Source organism: Haliotis rufescens, unplaced genomic scaffold (genome assembly GCF_023055435.1).
Source record: "Haliotis rufescens isolate VD_foot unplaced genomic scaffold, xgHalRufe1.0.p SCAF_6, whole genome shotgun sequence".
Classification (NCBI taxonomy): domain Eukaryota; kingdom Metazoa; phylum Mollusca; class Gastropoda; order Lepetellida; family Haliotidae; genus Haliotis; species Haliotis rufescens.
Window position 1 is genome coordinate 34026206 of NW_025964334.1, and position 12073 is coordinate 34038278.

General features: G+C 41.4%; 1 protein-coding gene across 14 annotated transcripts in view; it reads right to left on the reverse strand.

Annotated features, from left to right (window-relative positions):
* Window positions 1–12073, reverse strand: part of LOC124116029 (EF-hand calcium-binding domain-containing protein 4B-like) — a 108568-nt gene that overhangs the window by 37285 nt on the left and 59210 nt on the right. For all 14 annotated transcript variants that reach the window (XR_006858061.2, XR_006858059.2, XM_046477230.2 and 11 more), the window contains one exon: window positions 9839–9985. Coding sequence is in view for 12 of the 14 variants with exons in the window: in XM_046477230.2 (XP_046333186.2) it covers window positions 9839–9985 (147 nt within the window). In the remaining 2 variants the exon portion in view is untranslated. The remainder of the gene's footprint in view (window positions 1–9838; window positions 9986–12073) is intronic.

Consider the following 12073-nt stretch of genomic DNA (forward strand, 5'->3'; position numbering starts at 1 on the left):
TAAACTCTTGATTCTGTGGGTCATTATCCAAAAACACCATAAACATTTAAAAGACATGCTGGAAAAAAAAGAGAAATAAAAATGATTTTTGCAACACTCTCTCCAAAAAGATCCTTTAGCGATGTACATCTTGCGAGCTCACCACAATCACCTATTGTCTGTGCCCCCAGCTGGTGCACCTGTGTGACCCCACCCACTGTGTCACGAACAAGCCAATACATGTATATCAAAGTAGACATCAACGCCAGTTTTTATCTGAATTACAAGGCCCACTGCACATCTTAAATCAGCTTGTCAACCACCAAGCTACAACTGAGGAGTTTAGCACAACAAGACTCATAATCAATGTCGGTCTACAATACTGCTTGCCTCCATCCTAGTTGATGCTCAGACAGAATCAACCCCGCTATGTGTCACATACGTCGTAAAATGGTTCACATGCCCTTTCACAGCCTTTACTGAATACATCATAGAATCAGGGCACGGTAATTACACCCTAACCCCTGTCTAGCAGGTTATCAAGGATAGCAATTGGTATTATCATAACTCCATGTCTTTTTTTTTGGTGTTGTTGTTTAATGCTGCATTCAGCAATATTCCAGCCTGGTCTGGAAATAATTGACTCTGGACCAGACAATCAAGTGATCATCATGAGCATCGAACCACGCAATTGGGATACAATGAAATGCATCAACCAAGTCATCGTCTCCAAGTTGTCACTTCCTACTGAGAACCATACGTCGGCCTCTTGCATATACGAGTATGCAAATTATTCATTAATCAACGTCAGACCGACCGACACGCGTTGTTAACTTTGTCATAGCGACTGATTTACAACACCCATTGTCTGAAGAACATTTAATTGCAAAGGCTCATTACCCTGGAGCCATGACATCTATATGCCTTGAAACACTTAGTTGCTGTTATTTATAAGATGCTAATCCTAATTGTTAATCCCCATTTTTGTGTACATCGACCGTCTGCCATCCTGCTGATGAATTACTGTTTACATTTATATTTATTAATTACTAAATGTCAGGTGACCTTGGCTATATATGCTTGATTCATATACGAGTATGCAAATTATTCATTAATCAACGTCAGACCAACCGACACGCGTTGTTAGAATGATGAGATCTCATTTGGTCCACGTGATCTTGATAAAATACTGTGTAACCCACCTGGTATGGGAATAAATTTCTCAGCAGGGTAATAAATCCTTTATACCCCACCACGAGCAAATCAGGCTGTATGTGCATTTCTGAGAGACAAAATAAATCCCTAATACCTGCTTCAAAGCAAAAAGCTGCACGCTTTTTCATGTCAGTTGAAGTCACGTGACACAGCACATGTTAACCTCAGCTCAATCGAACAGCTGTTTTCTATCAAGTTTGAATTTGTGTTAATTCTTTTACTATGTCACATTAGAACATGTCAGTAAGATAAATTCGTGTAGCAGGGGTACATGGGTTTCTATGTGTCCCGCGTTAGGTTTTATACGGAGGTATAAAACCTAACGTGGGATGCAGAAAAAATCATGTACCCCTCGTGATCCCGCTACAACTAATAGCGTCTTCCCTTGTAACTGCTTTCTACTCATAATATGGTTCACTTGCACAAAGTGATCTTAGCGCTAAGATGATAATAACTGCCATTCTTTAAATACTTTAATAAAGTCTTACGATAGTCGTAACACTACAACTGCTTTGTGCAAGTGGACCACACATTTCAATGAATTTTTTTATTATCTAGTATGTGATATTGAAGGTAATGGCATTTTATATTCTGTTGAAGCGGCGCCTGGGAATTTGGTTAGAGGTAGAACACTTTAGGTCGATGTTTAAAAATATATTTTACAGGACAGTTGTGTTATACAACTTGAGGTTAAATTATTAACTTTCAATATTTTCTGGATCATATTCTTATTGTCCAATGACACCCACATCCAGCCCCTACCCCTCCCAGACACACAAAAAAGGTTGTCCCTATAACGAACCAATTTTTAACCCCAAAGCATTCATGCCCCAAAAGTATTGACCTACACAAATTTAGCTTTGACCTTCCAAAGCTGGATCTAATTCGTAAACACAACATCTGTAAACCACAAAATGTAGACAACATGGCCTAACATCCGGTTGCTATGCATGTTATTACACTTTATTATCATTATTATTATTATTATTATTATTATTACCTGACTGGGTGGAAACAGCATGTGAATGAGTCTTGTACCGCCATCAACACATGCTTGATGCAGAAGTACGTGGACTGCATCGTCACACATCAACTCTTGCCTAAATATTGTTCTGCCTAACAACACAACTTAATTGGCTATCTCTGCCTTGTCTTGTTTGGTTTTGTTTAACTCAGACAATCAGAGATATTCTTGTTTCTTGGCTTTCAAATATGGATTGTCATGTTCATATCTTTTGCCACAGAATCTGTTCACAGCTGAAAGTTAAGCTTACATGTTTACATATTGGACAGAAAAATAACCCTGTTCAGTTTCAGTGTGGAAATAACATTATTCTAAGCAATTCTTTCCGTTTTTCAGCTTTCATGTGATTTATGAATCCATCCTGTCTCTAAATTCACAAATATCTTTTCACTTGTCATAATCTGTCTATATAAAGCTATTTCAGTTTTTGTAGTAACAGCAATTTCTTCTATTTTTAAAATATGAGACACAGTTAATAACACCAAGGCCCTCTGACCCGAAAACACTTTCAAATTACTAGAATTTCTTCATATATATATATTACAGCCCAATATTTTCAATGGTTTAATGTTTGAAACATTTACAACTGGTAAATTTATTAATTATTATTCAACAAATTCATCTTTGTATTCTGTAAAATAATATTAAATTTTAAGAATATCCAATTTTGAAATAATTTTCCCAAAGGCCATCTGGCTATACTGATCAACTATCCACATCCTGTATGAATGATTACAGCACGACTCAGGTCATCTACTTCCTCTATGACACACACATCTAAAGGTCGACCTACAACTTCTGTCGCCCATCGACACAACCGCAACCAACTTCTGATAATACAGGTCAAAAGTATTTCAATTGAGCTCATATCCCCCTCCACATCTGTTCTGGTAAATACAATCACAACCTGTCAACAGGCTTTCCACTGGAGATGAGATACAAATCTGATAGTTACATCATAGCTTTGGCTAATGTAATCGTGTTACCTCATCTATGAAAGGGCTTACCTGTTGATGAGCTGGTACAGGTGAGAAGTGCGAGCTCCTTCAAGAGATTGGGTTACAAGCAGCCAGCACTGGAGCTATTCACCTCACATGTCACCACAATGGGACAGTAACCCTTCCTAGACTTGCTACAGTCTCTAAACATATCCTACAAATATATTTCCTGCTGTATGATATGAGGTAGATAAATATTTGAATGACCGGGTTCGAAATTAACATGAGTCAGCAAGACCGAGATAAGCAAAATTCAGGAAGGACTAGTGACATTTGTGGACTACCACTTTTAGCATTTGGTAGATGGCGACTTTGTTATAGATGTGTTTAAGGACTAGAGAAATAAAAAGTAATTCCGAACCCTGAACTGCCTCCATTGTCTAGTGGATAGGGCATCTGTCCAGAAAGCGAAAGGTTGGTTGTATCCTCATGCCAAAAGATGTTAAAAGATCCTACCCTGTTGGCGTTCGGCATTAATTGGATAAAACAAGGACTGGCCGGCTTGGAGTCAGTACACTGTGTCTGAGTAGGGTATTCCCGTTAAACTGCGACATGGTATCTCAGTGGGCTAGCGCTATGAAACTGTTATTAGTCCGGGCTAGTACAAGCAGCCACACTGTCAGAGACGCACACCCACCTTCCCACACACACACATATACGCATCCACATAGCTGTGTAAGTGCAATAATCCTGAATGTGACGTTATTTCCCTTCGCCTTGCCTCGCCTCGCCTCACCTCACCTCGCCTCACCTCACCTCATCCTGAATAGTATACATTGTGTCACACTTAAAAGCCAACCCATGAAGATCCGGGTTAGAATTGGTCTACAACAACCCAGGCTTGTCGTATAAGGCAACTAACGGGATCAGGTGATCAGGCTCGCTGACTTGTTTGATGCATGTCATCATATCCCAATTGTGTGGATCAATGCTTATGATGTCAATCACTGGTTTGTCCCGTCTAGACTCGATCATTTACAGACCGGCGTCATTTAGATGGAATATTGCTGAGTGCGGCGATAAACAACAAATAAACAGCACAGCAAGTTAAGTCGAATGCTGTTTGGAAATGTATTCCAGTTATATTTTGCAATTCAAACCCATGATTATGGGTTTCTGGCAAGCTCTTACACGGACACCCAACCCTCCAGAAAAAGTGTGTAGTTTATTTCTGGTGAGTCAGGAATGTGCATGATGCCTACCACAGTACACTCGTGAAGATCCGGGGTTGAATAGGTCTTCAGCAACCCATACTTGCCGTAAAAGGCTACTATGCTTGTTGTAAGAGGCGACTAACGAGATCGGGTGGTCAGACTCGCTGACTTGGTTGATGCATGTCATTGATCCCAATTGCGTGGATCCATGATCATGATCACTGGATTGTCTGGTCCAGACTCGATTATTCACAGACCGCCGTCATATAGCTGGAATATTGCTGAGTGCGGCGTTAAACAACAAACAAACTAGCAAACCACAGTAACTTTGTTAGGAACAGTGAGTGAGTGAGTTGGGTTTAACGCCGCTTTTAACAGTATTCCAGTCATATCGCGGCGTGTCAGCTTAATGTGGGAGGAAAGCCCGAAGTGATGCAGGTCTCAGACATTTACCACTTCGGTGAAACCCACGAGCACGGGTATGGTGCTGACAAACCTAGAAACAATCTGTGTGAACCGGGATTCGAACCCACAATCATAAGTTTCTGGCGTGCCCAAAGGACGCAACTCTGCACAGCGAATCGCAGCGCCTTAGACAACTGGGCCACCCGTGCCCCCTGTTAGGAACAGACAACCCAGTAATCTTACACCCATCGGGGGAAGATATATGTACATCATCTCTTATAAGACTTTACAGCTTATTTAACTACACTGTCAAACACATGAACATTTTTATATCTGAAAAGAGATTTGTTGCAAGGCTAGGGGCTTCCACAAACACATTGACCTCAAGAGGTCACCACTTTTGACTCACATCATGGTTGAAAGAAGGGTGGGGCAACTTGTTCTGCAAGCCTGTTGGAGGGGATTCCACTTAACCTCCAGTGAAGTACACCAAGACGACAGATGTTATAAAGCAAAGGGAAGGTCCTTGTGGGAAGTTATCTAGGTCACTTAAAGCGACTTCAGCATGCACTTTGAAAGGTTGTCATGGTGATGGAGATACAGCAGCAAATATTCAAGCTTGCATAACAGATGTATCTTTGTGTGACACTCCCTGATAGTGCATGCAAGCAGAAATGTGACACATATTTAATGATCATTTATAGACTTAAATTGGGTCTCCAAAATGAAAATATTCAGGGGAGCAATACCCAAAAATATGACAGTCTTAAGGGGAGGATCATAAATACATTTATATCTGGGGAGGGTCATGTAGTAATTGACATTATATAATAAAATATATAGTGCTTTTGCATTTTGTCTTTTCTGAGAGGGTCATGAAAAACTGTACAAGGACATGGGGAGGGCCATCCAAAAATATGACAAGCAATAGGGGAGGGTTATTATTTTCTGTACATATGTGCATCAAAAACGCCTGACTGAAATTTCTTTTGGCAATGTTGTTAGTTATGCGAGGTTGCAGGTTTCATTTTCATATCATAGAAGATGTAACATAAATCATGACTTTTAAGGGGCAGTCGGGTAGCCTAGTGGTTAAAGCGTTTGCTTGTCATGCTGAAGACTGGGGTTCGATTCCCGACATGGGTAGAATGTGTGAAGCCCATTTCTGGTGTCCCCCGCCATGTTATTGCTGGAATATTACTAAAAGCGATGTAAAACCAAACTCACTCATTCACAACTTTTAACCAGTGAAAAAAACATCAGAGGCATATTAAATGTTTATAATTATTTTAAAACTTTTTAAATCTTGCCAGTGTGAATGTAGCTGTGACACTGGCACCAAAATAAAGGGATGTCTAAACCTGCCATCCAATCCTCATTTTTTACCAAGCATCCATGGGGTTGAGGGGACTTTTTCTGACCAGAATCCTCATCAAGCACCCATGGGATGCAGGGGACATGTTCTGTCCAGAATCCTCATCAAGCATCAACGGGATGCAGGGGACATGTTCTGTCCAGAATCATCATCAAGCATCAACGGGATGCAGGGGACATGTTCTGTCCAGAATCCTCATCAGGCATCCATGGGATGCAGGCGACTTGTTCTGTCCAGAATCCTCATCAAGCATCCATTGGATGCAGGGGACATGTTCTGTCCAGAATCCTCATCAAGCATCAACGGGATGCAGGGGACATGTTCTGTCCAGAATCCTCATCAGGCATCCATGGGATGCAGGGAACATGTTCTGTCCAGAATCCTCATCAAGCACCCATGGGATGCAGAGGACATGTTCTGTCCAGAATCATCATCAAGCATCTCAGGGATGCAGGGAGCATGTTCTGTCCAGAATCCTCATCAGGCATCCATGGGATGCAGGGGACTTGTTCTGTCCAGAATCCTCATCAAGCATCAACGGGATGCAAAGGACTTGTCCTGTCCAGAATCCTCATCAAGCATCAACAGGATGCAGGGGACTTATTCTGTCCAGAATCCTCATCAGGCATCAATGGAGTGCAGAGGACATGTTCTGTCCAGAATCCTCATCAAGCATCCACGGGATGCAGGAGACTTGTTCTGTCCAGAATCCTCATCAAGCATCAACGGGATGCAGAGGACATGATCTGTCCAGAATCCTCATCAAGCATCCATGGGATGCAGGGGACTTGTTCTGTCCAGAATCCTCATCAAGCATCAACAGGATGCAAGGGACTTATTCTGTCCAGAATCCTCATCAGGCATCCATGGGATGCAGGGGACTTGCTCCGTCCAGAATCCTAACACTGGTCTAGCAATGAATAAGGTAAGTCTCTCCTTCCTTTGACAAAACAGGCATGTCATTTTCAAATGGAGTGCATCTTATTTAAGAAGATGTGGAGGCAAAGACAACTGTTTTCCTTGGGACAAACCAGTCATTCCGACCCGATGCTTGGACCCCTGTGACTGTCAGTGACTCACTACTCAACTTGCTGTTTGGCCAGCCACATTCAGAATCATGAATGAACATTTGTGTTTTGAATTATTGGCAACTGGGAACTTATTCTGTCCCAGAATTCCCCCGGGGAGACAAGCATGGTGTGGTCAGGATGTATGTTACCCCTGAATCTTCACAGAAAAACAGCCGGGTATGATGGCTTGCAAATCAGGCATGAGAATAAGATCTATTCACACTCAGCGGCCATTGTGCCCTTCTAATCCACACTATAGCATCTTGTGTCTTATGTTACCAGTACAAGCGTCTCAGCCTCACATTTCCACTGGAGGAATGACAAGATAAATATTTAGAAAACTTAAAGCAACAATAATTATTAGATTTTCATCCAAACATTATATTCTTTTAATTTTGATAAATAAAACAAAAATCATGTGAGGAGGGGTGTTTTGTCATGAGGAAATCGGGAATTAAAATCTTATAATTATTTATGTCCTAAGGATCAGACAGTGTCTCAATTTCCTGGTGCAAGTAATATTTCACCTGTGTGAAAAGCATTATCTGAGTAAACAAAATGTATGTACTTTGAAATGTAACAAATCAGGGATTGTTGACAGTTTATATTTAGAAGAACAGATTATCATTTATTGTTTCTTGACCAAATTACAAATATCCTATTCCAAGCAACATGTATGTATACAAGCACAGCCCCACAGCTGGGAGATAATAAAGACATGGCGTCAGCTGTACAACAAGGTATGAGGAGTTCCCTCCCTTGGTCCCTGCCGCTTCTCACAGCACTGTTGTACAACTGTTTGTCACAAAGCAGTTGAAGACCTGTTTGTGTGTGTACTGTGAAAAATGTCATGTGAAAAACTTGATGAAACTGATTAGAATACTAAAGACTGCTCCTCTTTGTTACCATGGAAACATGGATGGTGGGAAAACGAACTGCCCCTGACAATCTTAGCAATATGACACTGTTTACTTCAGCATGAGGCAAACACTGACTATAGAGTTGGTAAGATCTTGATGGAAAGAGGTGACCAAATTAAGAGTGAGTGAGTTGGGTTTAACGCCACTTTTAACAGCATTCAAGTTATATCGTGGCATGTCAGCTTAATGTTGGAGGAATGCACGAAGTGATGCAGGTCGCAGACGTTTACCACTTCAGTGAAACCCACGAGCACGGGTATGGTGCTGACAAACCTAGACACATAATTGGGGCGAACCTGGATTCAAACCCACAATCTGGCGTGCCCAAGGGACACAACTCTGGGCCAACCTTGCCCCCCCAAATTAAGAGTTCATAGAACATTTTAATAAGAATGAATGCTGACTCTATGGTATCACAGAGAAAGACACAACCATCCTACAGATAGAATGCTTTCTTTCAAACATTATCAATGATGAAGCCATTGGCTTGTGAGTGAGGTGGTTGAACACCATTGACACAGGTAGTAATGTTCTCTACTCTGGTGAATGTGTATGTGTATTATAGTTGGTTGGTTGGTTTGTTGTTTAACGCCACACTCAGCAATATTCCAGCTATATGACGGCGGTCTGTAAATAATCAAGTCTGGACCAGACGAACCAGTGATTGATATCATGAGCATCGATCCACACAATTGGGATCAATGACATGCATCAACCAAGTCAGCGAGCCTGACCACCCGATCCTGTTAGTCGCCTTCTACAACAAGCATAGTCGCCTTTTATGGCAAGCATGGGTTACTGAAGACCTATTCTACCCCGGAATCTTCACAGGGCATGTGTATTATAGGATGTCTATTATAAGGATACAACCACCTCACATGTTGTTACAGTAATTCTGTGCCATTTGATTGTCTAACCAAGCAATTGTTTGCACATTTATATTTTACAAAAAAAAAGGCCATGCCCACTGACGGACTGCCGTTTCCTGATTGGTTAACAACAGAATGGGTTGGGCTTGTGATGCATTTTTGCGCTGAATAATGTCACATATTTCATCTTGTTGTCTACAAAATCTTATGTGCTAATGATTTATATAGATATATCTTGTGTGTGGTATCTCAAAGAGTAACAAGATCAATCATGATTCGGCAACAAGTGGCGTGACATTAAACATAATGGCATCCTCACATGCTAGCCAGACGACATTTTACAAGATGGTGGAGGTGTTGAGTGTGCAGTTATTGTGGACATGGTGTATGTTTCAAGCCATACAAGACATTTTTCGGTAGTAGGGCTGGGATGGGTAACTCAAGTATTTGGGTCGGGTGGGTACTGAGTTAGACCAAGGTACCCACAGGACTACCCGACCTGTGGTTAGTCACATGATATAATGTCTCATGATAACAATAAAACTCCATGGTTACACTACAAGTTACTAATGTTCGCATTGCTTTCTGACTATGCACACATTCCTTCTCAATATGTTTCAGTCACCTTCAGTGTATGCATGATCAGATCATTTTAGACGTGTATCTAAACAGTTTTTGCCAGGGCTCCGGTAAAACCATTCCCAATCTGACATTTTTTACCCAACTTCAGCGGATACCCAGTTAGGGTTGGTTAATAAGGGGTCAGATACCCAGGTGGTAAATTTGGACTTTTTCCCGCCCTATTTGGCAGGCCTGAATTAAGACTTACCTCCTGAGAGCTGTTTCAAGACTTTCGAAGTCATTCTGGGACTGTTTGATATTGCTGGTGACTCGATTCAGGAATTCCTCAAAGTCCCCGAGAAGTTCAGGCTCATCTGCACGCAGCTTAACCCATAATGCCTTGATTGTGTCGTCACTGGGGAGGAAAATAAATAATGATCAATAATGATTAGCCTAACACAAGGAAAAAGTTCTCAGGAAATGTTTGATTTATCCAAAGAAAAGGTCTACTTTATCCGAGTTTTAAACACATCAGAAAAAAGTTTCTCAACATGAACAGAATTATATCAATCATGAACTATAGCAAGGATTCAGCACATAAAAGTTCATTTGAAAAACAAGCAAAAAAATGTTTATAATCAACAAAATAATGACTTGCATTGTTACTTCGTTGGCCATGCGTATACCCCATTAATTATTGAGGAAGAAAAACTAACCTTGAACAATCACAATTCGTCTGTGAAATGTTATACAAACACAACACATACTGACATTGTACTAAATCAAAATTACACTTGCAATGCTCTTTTACTAATACCAGCTGCTTATATCAATTTTTTTAGAGTTTGTGATATTGCAAACATTTCCTTGTGACATAACGGATCTCATCACTGATGCAGCACCTAAGAAGGCTGGGTGACATGTGCCTTCCTTGTTGATAAATACCCTGCTACCACAGCATTGCTTGGAAGTGACATCACATTCCCATCTCTCCTGTCAGTAACGAAGCCAGGTAGCTAAATTCAGGGTGTTTATCATTATATCATTGAGGATGGGGTGGAACAGTTCTACCAGGACTTGCCCCTTCAGCTCTATGAAAGCCCACACAGAAACCCTATTCATTTGAATGGTATTGGGCATTTATAAGTGCTTTTCCTGGACCACAGTTAGCACAAGGAATTATGCTTAAGAGACTTCAGCATGAGGTAGCCCAGTTTATTAGGTGTACCCAGGGAGCATGGGTTAGACACTAGAACACTAAGGTTTGGCCACTAGGTCTGCTTGTACCAGGTCCCTTGATAATGTCCCTTGTGACACAGCTACAGTTATATGAACTACCTGGCGAATACCATAGATTATCGGGGGGCACGGGTGGCCCAGTCGTCTAAGGCGCCACGATTCACTGTGCAGAGTTGCGTCCCTTGAACATGCCAGAAACCTATGATTGTTGGTTCGAATCCCGGTTCGCACAGATTGTTTCTAGGTTTGTCAGGACCATACACGTGCTCGTGGGTTTCACCGAAGTGGTAAACGTCTGAGACATGCATCACTTCGGGCTTTCCTCCCACGTTAAGCTGACACGCCGTGATATAACTGGAATATTTTTAAAAGCAGCGTTAAACCCAACTCACTCACTCACTTACTATTAGGTGTACACCAGTTTATTAGGTGTACACCAGTGACCTTGAGCTCCCAGAAAGAATTATCAGTGCAGGAGAGGTAAATTAATTGTACCGTTTACAAAGTGTCCTGCTATGTTTGTTTGTTTATTGTTTAACGCTGCACTCAGTAATATTCCAGCTATATGACATCAGTCTGTAAATAATCGAGTCTGGACCAGACAATTAAATGCTCGACATTATGAGCATCGATCCATGCAATTTGGATTGGATGACATGCATCAACCAAGTCAGCGAGTCTGACCACCCGATCCCGTTAGTCGCCTCTTACGACAAGCATAGTCGCCATTTACAGCAAGCATGGGTTGCTGAAGACCTATTCTACCCCGGATCTTCACAGGTCGAGTGTCCTGGTAAAACGTTGTTATTTTATTGCAAAAATATTTCTGATTTTTGTTTATTTGCTGTTGTTACACTATGCACTATGAGGCTGGACCAGACAATCCAGTGATTGATAATAGGAGCAAAGACCCAGCAATCAACCAAGACACCAAGTCTGGCCACCCAATCCACTAAAGCACTTCATACAACCAACATAGGCTGCTGGGAACCAATTTGAACCCTGAATCCCAATGGTGGAAATATTAATGATAATTGCATGATTCTCATGATTAGAAACAGTTGGTCGAATCCATAAACAGAGATACCTCAAAGTGTTGCGATACCCAGAAACAAGCAATGAGTGAGTGAGTATGGTTTTACGCCAATTTTAGCAATATTCCAGCAATATCATGGCCAAGACACCAGAAATGGGCTTCACACATTGTACACGTTGGCAATCAAACCCGGGTCTTCGGCATGACAAGTGAACTCTTTAACCACTA